The sequence below is a fragment of the Peromyscus maniculatus genome, chromosome 7 (genome assembly GCF_049852395.1).
Source record: "Peromyscus maniculatus bairdii isolate BWxNUB_F1_BW_parent chromosome 7, HU_Pman_BW_mat_3.1, whole genome shotgun sequence".
In the NCBI taxonomy this organism is placed as follows: domain Eukaryota; kingdom Metazoa; phylum Chordata; class Mammalia; order Rodentia; family Cricetidae; genus Peromyscus; species Peromyscus maniculatus.
The window spans coordinates 50,836,459-50,850,399 of NC_134858.1; the positions used below are offsets into that span (position 1 = coordinate 50,836,459).

Genomic DNA, 13,941 nt, shown 5'->3' on the forward strand with positions numbered 1-13,941 from the left:
AAGTTAAATAGCATCTTCAAAGGTTTTTTGCCTTTAAAGAGAAAATGTTTCAATTTGCAGCTATTTCTAGCACTGAAAAACCATGTACATCTAATTTTACAGTATTACCATATAAAGCAAATTCTAACAGTAGGATGGGATGGTAATACCCAGATTTATTTATTTATTACACATACAGTGTTCTGTCTACATGCCAGAAGAGGGCACCAGATCTCATTACAGATGGTTGTGAGCCACCATGTGGTTGCTGGGGATTGAACTCAGGACCTCTGGAAGAACAGCCAGTGCTCTTAACCTCTGAGCCACCTCTCCAGCCCAACCACACAATTTTAATGTTGGTCTCTTAACATAACCATCACAGTAAACAGTACTTGAAGTTCAAATGGCAGTTTTCTTCCTTTCATTAAGCCTGAGGATGTAGCTCAGTGGTAGAGCTTATGAATGCCTTATGCTCACACAATATACACTCTAGTTCCATTCATTGCTCATTAGTAGGAAAGCAGTTGGGAAATGAGTACGGTAATTAAAAAAAAAAAAACAATTTAGAGTTGAAAGGAAGCTTGGGACACTCAGGGAGAGTCTTTGTCCATTAAAGTATAGTTAGTTACCAGGCACAGGTTTTAAATTAGAAAACATGCAATATATAAAAATAAGCACAGTACATACTAAGCTTAAACAACCAGCACAAAAAACTATAAAGATGACAGCTGGTTAGCTACAATTAAACACAAAGTTAGAAGATAATCTAATGAAAGGGTTTTTTAAAACAGAAAACAAGTAATTAATTCTCAGGAAAATAAAGTACAAAGAAACACAGGAAAAAAAAGATACTGAAGATAAAACTAGGAAAAGTTAAAAAGAAAAAGGAAGAACTGAGGAGGTAATGTTTGAAAACAGAGTTATAGCTTAAGACCACATAAAAGGATGAAAGTTGGAGCACGTGAAGGGGCTGGTCCTGCAGACCCAAAGCTGCAGGACCTCCACAACACAGGGCTACAACAGGACAGCCAAGAGGAGCCCCAGTGAGGGCCCAGCATCAATAGTGTGGCAGAGACCAGAGGCCTTGACTAGACCAATGACTCCATATATGGATAAAAGGGTTTGTGTGACTGTCACACTACAGCTCCCATACGAGAGTTCTCCTTCTCTTTTTTTTCTCTTAAATTTTATTTAGTTTTATTTTGTAGGGGAGGAGCAAGGACAGAGGGTGGATATGAAGGAAGGGGAAATGAGTGGAATCCAGCTGCATGATGTGAAAGACACAAAGAATAAAAAGAAAGTTTAATTTAAAAAAAAAGAAATGAAAGTATAGGAAAACCCTACAAAGAGAGAGTTGAAGCTAAAATTTATGGAAAAAATTGTTTCATTAAAAATAAATAAGTAAACAATCCTAGCCGGTTGGTGGTAGTGCAGGCCTTTGATCCCAACACTTGGGAGGCAGAGGCAGGAGGATCTCTGGGAGGCCAGCCTGGTCTATAGGGTGAGTTCCAGGACAGCCAGAGTTGTTACACAGAAAAACCCTGATGGCTCAAAGAACTATGTGTGAAGGAGCAAAGCCTGTGTCAATTATTATGAACTACCTTCTTTCTGAAGAAATTTAGGAAAACAATGGGGTAAGAGACATACCTTTCTAACAATACTATCTTCCATATTTGACTTTTTATTGCTTTGTTTGCCCAGTAAAGTAACCTCTAGTTGACAAAAAGGTTTTGGTAAAATATCACATTGTGTGAAGAATTTTCGCCATTCAACAATATATGCCTTTAGCAAAGCTGTGTCATCTTGATGGCTCAGGACACGCTGAAAAACAAAATTGTAACAATTTGAAATAGACTTAAATAAAAATGCCTTGAAAATAATAAAGCAAAGCATTAATTTTAAAATGAGTTATTGTACAAACCATTTAAGAGAAACTAAACACATGTCCTAAATCTTCTGTACATCAATGTTCACAGCCATATTATCCAAAACAATCAAAAAGTAAATCTAATCTGGGCAGTGGTGGCCCATGCTTTTTTTTTTTTTTTTTTTTTTTTTTTGGTTTTTCGAGACAGGGTTTCTTGTGTAGCTTTGCGCCTTTTCTTGGAACTCACTTGCTAGCCCAGGCTGGCCTAGAACTCACAGAGATCCGCCTGGCTCTGCCTCCCGAGTGCTGGGACTAAAGGCGTGCGCCACCACCGCCCAGCCAGGTGGCCATGCTTTTAATTAATCCCAGAACTGGGGAGGCAGAAGCAGGTAGACCTAAGTTCATGGCAGCCTGATCTACAATGCAAGTTCCAAGATGGCAAGGGCTAGCTACACAGAGAAACCCTGTCTCATAAACTAAAAACATATTAACAACAACAAAAATAGTAAATGTTAGGGCCTATTCCTGCTGAAGGATAGAGGTACACAACAGAATAGTACTCGGTCAGAATGGAGCACAGTGGTGAAGACCAGTTATAAATGATCACAGTTGATTTAATGCCAAGAACAGACAAGTTCAGAGGTAGAAAAGTCATGGTTTACTGGCAAACAAGGTTTGAGAAGAGAGGTGATAGGGAGTGACTGCTAGCAGTACTGGGTTTCTTCCTTCAGAGGGTGACGAAATAGTCTGGAACTAGTGGCTGATGCTCTATGAATAAACTAAACCTCTCTGCAATATACACTTGAAATGGGGTGTTTGGTTTCTTGTTTCTTCCTCCTTCCTTTTTTAAGGCAGGGTCCCATTATGTATCCTTGGGCTGGCCTGAACTCACTCTGTGGTACAGGTTGACTTCCCACACAAAGATAAACCTGCCCCTGCCTCCTGAGTGTGGAATTAAAGGTATATGCTACCACATCCAGTTAAGAGAGAGAATCTTGTGACATGCAAATTTTTGTCTTAGAAGGAGCTACAAATGGTGGCAAGGTCATACTTAGAGCCTAAACACAGCAGGGGCAGGTAGATCTCTGAGAGTTCATGGTCAACCTAATCTGTATAATGTATACCAGGATAGCCAGGGCTATGAACAAAACAACTAGTTCTTTCACTGGCCTGGAACTTGCCAAGTAAGCTAGCCTGCCTGGCCAGAGTTCCAGGGATCTACTTGTCTCCACTTCTCCAATGCTGAGATGACAAATAAATGCCACCATGATCAGCTTGTTATTATTGCTGTGATTATTTGTGTGTAGGGAATGGGTACATACTACAGCATACATGTGTGGTTGGGTATGTGTCTGCATACATGAGTGCTGGTGTCCACACAGGTTAGAAACACTGGATCCCCTGGAGGTAGAGTTACAGCAGTTACAGTGTTCGATATGGGTGCTGGGTGCCGAGCTTGTCCTCTGCAAAAGCAGTGTATGTTCTTAAGCACTGAGCCATCTCTCTAGCACCAGATACAGTTTTTGTTTGTTTTCTTTCTTCTTTTACTCAAAGACAGGGTTTCTCTGTGCAACAGTCTTGGCTGTCCTGGAACTCTCTTTGTAGACCAGGCTGGCCTTGAACTCACTGAGATCCACCTGCCTCTGCCTCCTGAGTGCTGGATTAAAGGTATAGGCCACTACCACCTGGCAAGATATATAGTTTTTAAAAGCAATCCAAGGGGCTAGGCACAGTGGTGTACACCTTTAATCCTAACCGAGGCCAGCCTGGTCTACAGAGTGAGTTTGAGAACAGCCAGAGCTACAGTGAGACCCTGTCTCAAAAACAACCAACCAACCAACCAACCAAAACAAACAAAGAAGCCTAAGGATGGGGGTGTGGCTCACTGATGAGTACATGCTTATTAACTAAGCATCTAAGGCTCTGAAATTGATGCCGAACACCAACAAGTAAAAAAAATGTAAAATAAGGATGGGAACATGCACTACTTACTGCCTGTGCTTGCTTAATAAACTCAAGAATATCTTCTTTTAAAGCCTGATGAATTTTTGATGAGCCTTTCTCATCCCAGAGACAGACTGCATGTACATCCCTGTAAAAGTAAAGCAGTTGGGCAAACATCAGTAGTGCGACAGCAACTGAGACAAAGCATTCTTTACTTTAAGTTCTCCATTGGTCCAGTGCTACAGCTCCCATGGAAAAATAATAGTGCTAGCCCTTTCACAAGAACCAAGTACTCTTTGCAAGCTATCTCAAACAGGTAACTGTTTCTATTATTTCCAGTGTTTACTGTTCGTTTTTTTTTTTTTTTTTTCTTTTTCTTCCCTAGACAGGGTTTCTCTGGGTGGTGCTGGCTGTCCTAGAACTCAAGAGAGACCCACCAGCCTCTGCCTCCCAAGTGCTGAGATTAAAGGTGGGTGTGTGCCACCACCACCTAGCTGCTTTCCTTAATTCTCTATTTGTTAGATAAAAATTCATTATAAAAGTATGTCTCTAGGGCTGGAGAGATGGTTCAGAGGTTAAGAGCACTAGCTGTTCTTCCAGAGGTCCTGAGTTCAATTCCCAGCAACCACATGGTGGCTCACAGCCATCTGTAGTGAGATCTGGTGCCCTCTTCTGGCCTGCAGGCATACATGCAGAAGGAACACTATATATAATAAATCTTTAAAAATTTAAATTTAGCCGGGCGGTGGTGGCGCACGCCTTTAATCCCAGCACTCGGGAGGCAGAGCCAGGCGGATCTCTGTGAGTTCGAGGCCAGCCTGGGCTACCAAGTGAGCTCCAGGAAAGGCGCAAAGCTACCCAGAGAAACCCTGTCTCAAAAAACCAAAAAAAAAAAAAATAAAAAAAAAAATAAATAAAAATTTAAATTTAAAATTAAAAAAAAGTATGTCTCTGTCTTCTAATCTCTATCCCCAAAATTAATTGCTATCAATTTTGATTAGCCCAGAGTGTGGTACATGCCTGTAGTCCCAGCACTGGGAGGCAGAGAGAGGAGGACCAAACCAAGAAAGCTTGCCCAGCCAGCCAATTTAGTTGAACTGGTGAGCTCCAGATTTAATAAGTAAAGACTTTATTATTTATTTTCTTCTACCTTCTGTTATAATCTTTGGTATAAAAAGCCAACAGAGGAAGGCAAGGCATCCAAAGTCAATCCTTGGCCTCTGCATATACATACACATGGGATACGTGCACACATATATTAACACACACGTACACACCATTTCTGTGGGTCAAACTCAGGTTCTCATGCTTGCACTGTAAGCACTGGATATACTGAGTCCTCTCCCTAGTCACTGACTATATTTGATTTTTCCCTATTCTACTACTTGGTAATTGATCTGGTATGGTTAAGGATGTACTAATACTCAATGTTTTGGGTTTTTGTTTGTTTGTTTGGTTTTGAGATAGGTTTTCTTTGTGTAGCTCTGGGTGTCCTGGAACTTGTTCTATAGACTTGGCTGGCCTCAAACTCTCCAAAGTGCTGGAATTAAATACATGCACCACCATCACCCAACAATGCTGTGGGACGGTCTGTATGTCAAATTGCTCTGATTGGTCAATAAATAAAACACTGGTTGGCCAGTGGCCAGGCAGGAAGTAGGTGGGACAAGGAGAGAGGAGAATTCTGGGAAGCGGAAGGCTGAGGCGGAGAGACACTGCAGCCGCCGCCATGACCAGCAGCATGTGAAGATGCCGGTAAGCCACCAGCCACGTGGCAAGGTATAGATTTATGGAAATGGATTAATTTAAGCTATAAGCACAGTTAGCAAGAAGCCTGCCACGGCCATACAGTTTGTAAGCTATATAAGCCTCTGTGTTTACTTGGTTGGGTCTGAGCGGCTGTGGGACTGGCGGGTGACAAAGATTTGTCCTGACTATGGGCAAGGCGGAAAACTCTAGCTACAAATGGCGCCCAACGTGTTGGCAAGAGTTTCTACCTAAAACCTGAGAAAAGATTCTAAAATGGAGCTAAAAACAGCTTCCTAATTGTCTCTCTCAAAGGAGCGGCAGCCTGCCGGTTTGAGCTACTGGCGGGTTCCTAGCGTGCGAGCTTGATCTGCAGTATGGCGGGAATGAGGCCTCTGCAAGTGGCACATTAAGCTGCATGGTGGATTTAACTTTTGCTAGTACAAAACAAAAAGAGGTTTCTGGGCTACACACTGCTTGGATAAAAGCATAGACCCAGGATGGCTCCCAGAGCTGGCAGAAAAGGTACCATTGCCATGTTGGGAAGCTGAAGTGGGCGGAGCCAGCAGCCGCAGCGCCGTTTCAGGCTTAAAAGGCTGCAGTTTAAGCAATAGGCTCAAGGTAATATAAAAAATAAGCCATGTAAAGATGGCTACCACACAGAGAATCTGGATTATGTTCTCTTTGATATTTGTAACTGAAGAAAAACATTTGATTGCAAAAGCTGTTGATTTGTCCTGACTGTGGGCAAGGCGGAAAACTCTAGCTACACAACAATATTTTATGTTTCTTGTAACTTAGTGTCTTTTCCTGTTGCAACATAAACCTATTCAGAGAAGTTTTGAAGTTTGGAGATTTCATCCTGACCAATTCATAAACACACCATGTTTTTTCTAGTTAAGTTACAAAGCTATCTTTTCTATTTAAAAAAAAAAAAATGCTTCTGCTCTTCTCAGTTCTGAATGAATTAAAAAAAAAAACTGAAGTTCATTACTGAATAGGGTACACTGATTTTATATGAGAAAAATAAATACAGCACCTGGAAGACACAAGTTCAAGAGAAAGATCATCACGCCCTGCTTTTCATAGTTACTGCTGAATGCTTCCCCTTAAAGAAAAATGGCCAGAAACTGGAAAAGGAAAGCTGCTGTGGTGCTTTCAACTGAGATTGCAAGCACACAATCATACGGCCTGGCGCTGACTGTGAGACAGCTGGGATAAGCCCCATTTCTGTCTGCACTTGCATGCACTGCACTTGCAGATAGATTTCCACCTCAGTGGTGACAGGTAAGCTGCAGACAGGGACAGCACAGGAGCCTGAGGTCCCTGCCTGCACTCAATTAGCTGGCTGAAGTAACTGGGACGCCCAAGGTGAGTGGTTCCACAACACTGATAGGCTTTGCTTGCTATAGCCTAACAACTTAAAAATCTTTGTTTACAGTGGTAAAATGTGTCCTCTGGAATTAAATATGCTTGTGTACATGCCTTACCTAACCAAAGACACTAACTACCTCAGCCCTGGAAGCCTTTCAGGGTTGCTTAAACTATGCCTGAATTAATGCTTCAGGCTCTGGGATTAAACCAGGGTCTGGGTCATGTTAAGCAAATACCACTGAGGTACATCTATAGACCAAAAGTTAGTTGTTTTCTTTTTGTTGTTTGAGACAAGGTTTCTCTGTGTAGTTTGGGTGTCTGTCCTGGATCTTGCTCGAACTCACAGAGATCTGCCTAATCTCTGCTGGGATTAAAGGCGTGCACCACAGCTGCCCAGCTCAAAAGTTACTTTTTAAAAGAAGTGTGAGGGTGAGGACACTGGAGAAATGGTTCAGTGGTTAGGAATACCCGCTACTCTCCCAGGACTTGGTTCAGTTCTCATCTCCCACATAGAGGCTTATAGTTCAAGGGGATCTGACATATTCTACTGGTTTCTTTCTGCAGGCACCAGATATGTATACAATGTACCTGCATATATACAGGCAAAACACTCACCCATATTAAATTAAACAAATCTAGAAAGTTCACACAGAAACTGAAGGAGAAAGCCATTTGCTTTTCTAAGGTAAACTCTGTGATTGATGGAGTTGTTTTAACTTGCTGCACTGCCTCATGGAGACTACTACTCAATAATTGTGCTCTGAAGACATGTGGCCAAAGGCTGAGCAGCAGCAAAGCAGGCCTGAGATTGAACTCCTTAGAAAATCTGTTGTAAGGTTAGCCTTTATCTGAGAACACTTAAATAAAACTTCCTGCCAGTGTGGTGGCGCACGCCTTTAATCACAGCACTTGGGAGGCAGAGGCAGGGGATCTCTGCGAGTTCAAGGCCAGCCTGGTCTACAGAGGGAGTTCCAGGACAGGCTCCAAAGCTACACAGAGGAAACAAACAAAAAAAACTTCCCGAAATGGTAACACTGGTTCAGTGTACTTAAACTGTTGATATAAACATGATTTATACTGAATACTTACTCTTGACTCTTGGTAACATATCACATGCTGCCAATCTTGCTGCTGAAGAAATTAAATGTCCCAGGACTAGAAAGATGGCTCAGCAGTAAAGAGCACTTGATGCTCTAGCAGAGGACCTGAGGTCAGTTTCTAGCACCCATTATGATGGCTTACTAACTCCATATCCAAGGGATCTAACACCCTCTTGTGACCTCCACCAGTACCAAGTACACATGTGGTACACACACATACATGCAGCAAAATACTCATACACATAAAAATAATTTTAATGTCCCATGTGAATTCTCTGGAAAAAGAGTCTTGGAAATGTGTGCTTAATCTCCTCCTTAAATCTCCCAACTACATACTACGTGCCTTTCCCTGTTAGGTCAGGCTTGTGAGGTCATAGCAGATCAGGAAACCTGGAGTCTGTCTTGGGAATCCGCAACACAAAGATCACTTAACTCATACTATCCATTTAAGTATAGAAAGACACCAAAATCTGTACTGTTAGCAAATAGAATTACTGGATTACTTACGAAAACAGATCAAACCACTGCTGTTTTGTTACAGATTCCTGGCGTAAAAGCTTCAAAACAATTGGACGCATAAAATCCCACTTGTCTTCAAACTGGAGAGAACCTTTATTCTTTAAAATAAAAGAGATAAAAGATAGTTTAATTTTAAAGCAATTTTAAAAATCTCACATTATTTAAAAATATGCAAAACCTTTTATGAGATACCAAGAAAAACAGTTATCAAATTTAAAGACAGTTTTCCAGACCAGATTTCCTTCTTTCATTAAATTTTTTCATTTATTTTACATACCAACCAGTTTCCCCTCCTCTCTTCCAGTTCCCTCTCCTCCCCTCCCATCTACCCTTCCCCCATCCACTCCTCCATTCAGAAAGTGGCAGGCCTCCCATGGGAGTCAACAAAGCATGGCATAGCAAGTTGAGGCAGGACCAAGCTCCTCCCTGTGTATCAAAGCTGGATGAAGCATCCCAGCATGGGGAATAGGTTCCCCAAAAGCCAGCTCATGTGCCAGGGACAGGTCTTGATCCCACTGCTAGGAGCCCCACAAACAAACCAAGCTACACAGCTATCATCCACAAGTAGAGGCCAGGACCAGACCAGAGTTCATATAGGCTTAATCTTACAGCAGAGAATCCAGGAAAGGTAACTATAAACAAACATCTGGGCTGAATTATCGGCTGGAATTATAGGCCCAATCACTGTGCATGAGGCCCTGGCCTCAATCCAAGAGTGGGTGGGGGAAGAGACCTCAATACTAAGATTGACTTCACCAAAGTGTACAGTGAAGAATTTGCTCTAAAGACTCTGGCCTTTCCTCTTGGCTCCTTCTAGTAGATAACCCCTGAACAAATGGAATGTGTACCTAGTATGACCCTGAGAACCTTAGGTCCTGAGTATGAGACAAGCAACCATGGGAACTTTGTGAAGCCGTTCCACACAAACTAGCCAGGGAAAGTCAGATAAGCTCCCTTGGGCATTCATCTGTGTATGTTGTCATACACTGACATCAGAAGAGACATGTCTGCAGACTACAGGGAGGACAGCAGAAGCTGTGCTTGGGACCTCCTAGACTCTGTCCTGTGCTTCTCTCCCTTTAACTGACCTTATGTCACATAACAAATAGCAATGATTATACCGGCTTGCAGTAAATCCTGTGTCTTTCTGGTGTTGGAAGTGAGCGGCTATATAACAGAGAGTGAACCCTTTAATTTTGTAGCTGTTCTAAACTTCACACAAAGTAAAGCTATAAGACTAGAGAGATGGTTCAGCAGTTAAGAGCACTTGCTACTCTTGCAGAGACTGGGGTTTAGTTTCCAGTACCTACATGGTCACTCACAAAGTCTGATTCTAGTTCCAAGGGATCTGACACCCTCGTCAGGCTTCCAGGGACGCCATCCATGAACATGGTGCACATATATGCACATAAAACATTCATGCACATCAGCACTTTTAAAAGTTAAAAAAAAAAAAGAAAGACTGGGTGTGTTAGCACCTGTCACCAATTCCAACAGTTGAGAAGCAGAACCCTTTTGAGTTCAAGTCCAGCCTGGTCTACATAGTGAGTTCTAGGACATCTACGGCTATACAGAGACCCTATTCAAAATAACAAAATAAATCCAAAGTACAGCTGTCAATGCTGAGTTCAAATTCCCAGCATCCACATAAAAAGCCAGGCACGGCCATGAGCTAGCCAATAATCCCAGTATTGTGGGGAAGAGAAGGGAAGATCACTGGGGCTTGCTGTCCACTAGCCGAGCTCCAGGTTCAGTGAAATACCCTGCACTTCAAGGGAGTAAGGCATAAATAGGACAGGACCTTCATCATCCTACCCTGGCCTCTGCACCCCACACACATGTGCATACACACCACATGCAACATGCAACACACACACACACACACACACACACACACACACACACACACACACACACACACACACACACGGGATCCAGGGTCCTTCATGGATAACGAAATCTTTGAGTGCTCAAGTCTCTTAGGTAAAATGACATGGTGCTTTGTGATCTAACATCTTTTTTATGAGATAGGGTTTCTCTGTGTCGCTCTGGTGTCCTCTAACTTGCTCTGTACACCAGACTGGGCTCGAACTCAGAGATCCATCTGCCTGCCGCTCTCTGCCTCCCCAGTGCTGTGATTAAAGGCACACACCACCACTGCCCGAGAACTTTCACTTTTTAAAATTATCCTTATTTATCTTATGTGGGCTCAGGAGTGCCACTGCATGCATTTGGAGGTCAGAGGACAATTGGACAGTAGGTTCACTCCTTCCACCACGTGGGTAACAGAGGATTGAACCCAAGTTACCAGGCTTGACAATAAACACTTTACTTGTGACCCATCCTGCCAACTCACACAAATGGTTTTTTCCGAGGATATTGATCACTTTAATCTTTTATTGTAGTTTTTTTCTACTTGCTGATTTTCATTTTTGAGGTACAGAGGCTTGAATCTAGGGCCTTGCACATGCTAGACAAGTGTTATAGTCCTAACCCTTATCACAGGTTCTTCTATTTATTTTATTTGAAACAGGAACTTTCTGTATAGCCCTGGCTGTCCTGGAACTTTCACTTGCTCTGGCCTCAAACTCAGAGATCCACCTACCTCTGCCTCACAGGTGCTGGGATTAAAGGACCCAGGTTCAGTTCTCATGGTGCCTCACAACCGTCTCTAACTCCAGTTCCAAGGAATCAAATACCCTCTTCTGACCTTTGTGAGCACTGCACACAGTGCATTTACATACTCTACACATAAAATAAATTTTTCCAATAAAAATAAAATTTGAAAAAGATATTTAAAAAAAAAAAAACACCCAGAAGACAGCAATGGCTCAGTTGGTAAGTCTCTTATAAAAATGAGGAAACATGAGGTCAATCTTCCAGAACCCATGTTTTAATAAAACCAAACAATACACTGATGACAGAGGTGCTTGTGTAATCCCAGTACTGGTTGGTAAAGCAGTGATGGTGTGTTCCTGATTGAGGTTCCCTCTAAGCCAGTCTAGGCTAACTGGCAAATTCTAGCCAAGTGAGAGTCACCATGTCAAAGAACAAGGAGACAACCTGAAGTTGACCCCTGGCTTCCACCTTCAAGCATATACATGTGCACCTTCATGTGCACACATTCACACATGCAAACACACAGAAAACCCATTCTTCAAGATTCAGCTCCAATGCTCTCTTCATAAAATTCTTTAATTATTCCATCAGGAATTTCCTTAATCTTTAGGGCTTGAAGTAACATTTCAGAAATGTCGGCCTTAGATAAAAACCATTAGTACCACCTTCTCTTTGAGTATGATGAACTCCCATAGAGCATGGGCATTATGATTTTTGTATTCTTCATGGTACCTTGCATGTTGTTGTCTAATAAACAACTTTAATAATGGATAAATTCTAGACACTTAGAATTGCTCATTTATATTTTCATTTTCCTTCCTTCCAAATGTTAAGAAGCTTGTGCTGAGAACAGCTATGCTTCCTATTTTAGTTTAATTTCTTTTTAGTTTCTTATTAAGAGTCAACTAGGAAGGTCTCAAATGATCGAGCTATGGAGAGTATCTAAGCAAGAAATTGATAGGGTCAGATAGAGATCAGATCAGTACTAAGAGATAAAATAGTGAAATAGAACCTGGTGGTGGTGACACACTCCTTTAATCCCAGCACTCAGGAGGCAGAGGCAGGTGGATCTCTGAGTTGAGGCTAGAATTCATGATCCTCCTGCTTCAGTGACTTCCATATTGGGAATGACCTGCACCCCCAGGCCCAGCTTCAACTGTTTTTGTTTTTCAAAAAAGGGGCTCTGTGTTTTGTTTTCTTACAGGAATAGGCACAGTAGCTCTAGTGCTTTAGTGGATTATATATTAATTGTCATCATTGCCTTTTAAGCATTTTTTTTTTTTTTTTTGGTTTTTTGAGACAGGGTTTCTCTGTGTAGCTTTGCGCCTTTCCTGGAGCTCACTTGGTAGCCCAGGCTGGCCTCGAACTCACAGAGATCCGCCTGGCTCTGCCTCCCGAGTGCTGGGATTAAAGGCGTGCGCCACCACCGCCCGGCCTTTTAAGCATTTTTACATAATTCATTTGATCAACACAATAGTGCTATGAAAAATGGTACTGATAATTTCAATTTCCCGAAAGAAAACACTTGAGCAGAGGTTAAGAAACTCAAAGTCATATAGCTCTTAAGAAACAGAAATATTCAGATGGGTGTGGTGGTACATCCCTTTAATCCTACCACTGGGGAGGGATGTGCGAGACAGGCAGATTAACAGGGCGATGATGGCCCTCGGAAGCAGAGGCAGGCAGATCTCTGAATTCAATGCCACCTTGTTCTATAGAGCTACTTCAAGGACAGCTAAGACTACACAGAGAAACCCTGTCTTGAAAAACCAAGACATGGAAATTCAGGGAATTTAGGTCCTTGTAAAGGACTCCGCAGGGTGGTGATGCAGATCTTCAATCTCAGCACGGAGGCAGGAGGATTTCTGTGAGTTTGAGGCCTGCTGGGTTATACAGCAAGTTCTGGCAAGATGTGGTTAAAGAGACCCAGGTTTTTTGTTTGGGTTTTTTTTTGGGGGGGGGTGGGCATTTTCTATTTCATTGTTATTATTCATCCACACAACCTGAAAACAGTGTTTATATTTCTTCAGGTAATCGCTACTCCCATTTCAGTAGGTACGTTTAGGACAGGATTCTTACTTAAAACACAAACATAGATCAAAGTCACCCCGAGTCTTCCTAGGTCCTTTCCTAACTTTTTTTAAACAACATCTGCTGCCCCCCCCCCTTCCCCCGGACCTCTTTTGGTATTTGAAACTTTTCAATGTCTTCTTTGATTAAGAAAAACTTTCCAGCCGGGCGGTGGTGGCGCACGCCTTTAATCCCAGCACTCGGGAGGCAGAGCCAGGCGGATCTCTGTGAGTTCGAGGCCATCCTGGGCTACCAAGTGAGTTCCAGGAAAGGCGCAAAGCTACACAGAGAAACCCTGTCTCGAAAAACCAAAAAAAAAAAAAAAAAGAAAAACTTTCCTACAACCTAAAACGATGGTAGCACTTCACCGGGTGCCATCCGATGTCCTATAAGGGTAGCCGAGCTTGGGAGACCGTTCCTCAAGGAACAACAAAAAAGAAGGGTGGAAATATGAAGTCAAGAATGAGAGCTGGGAGGTGTAACATGCAGAGAAGGGGGAAAGGGGGGAGAGTGGGAGACACTGCTGTCGACTCGCGTTTCCTGAAGACGGAGTGAGAACAGAAATTAAGGAACTGGGGAGTGTGTGTGTGTTGTGGGGGGTCCCCAGTCATTGAACCCGAGTAGGTAGCATTTTGTTGAGATTGTCCCTATCATGTCTTTGACTCCCGCTTCGGAAGAAACGGACCCCGAGAGTCACAATGGCTGGGTTGGCGAGGGCCCAGC

The 13,941-nt window shown here is 42.6% G+C and overlaps 1 protein-coding gene across 2 annotated transcripts in view; it reads right to left on the minus strand.

Moving 5' to 3' along the window:
* The window catches only part of Cul5 (cullin 5), a 44,886-nt gene that overhangs the window by 30,080 nt on the left and 865 nt on the right, over positions 1 to 13,941 (minus strand). The window contains exons 2-4 of one of the 2 annotated variants that reach the window (XM_006972316.4): positions 8,518 to 8,627; positions 3,839 to 3,938; positions 1,627 to 1,800 (exon numbers count right to left, since the gene is read on the minus strand). In XM_006972316.4, the coding sequence (XP_006972378.1) occupies positions 1,627 to 1,800; positions 3,839 to 3,938; positions 8,518 to 8,627 (384 nt within the window). The remainder of the gene's footprint in view (positions 1 to 1,626; positions 1,801 to 3,838; positions 3,939 to 8,517; positions 8,628 to 13,941) is intronic. The other variant, XM_076576284.1, reaches the window with a different exon arrangement.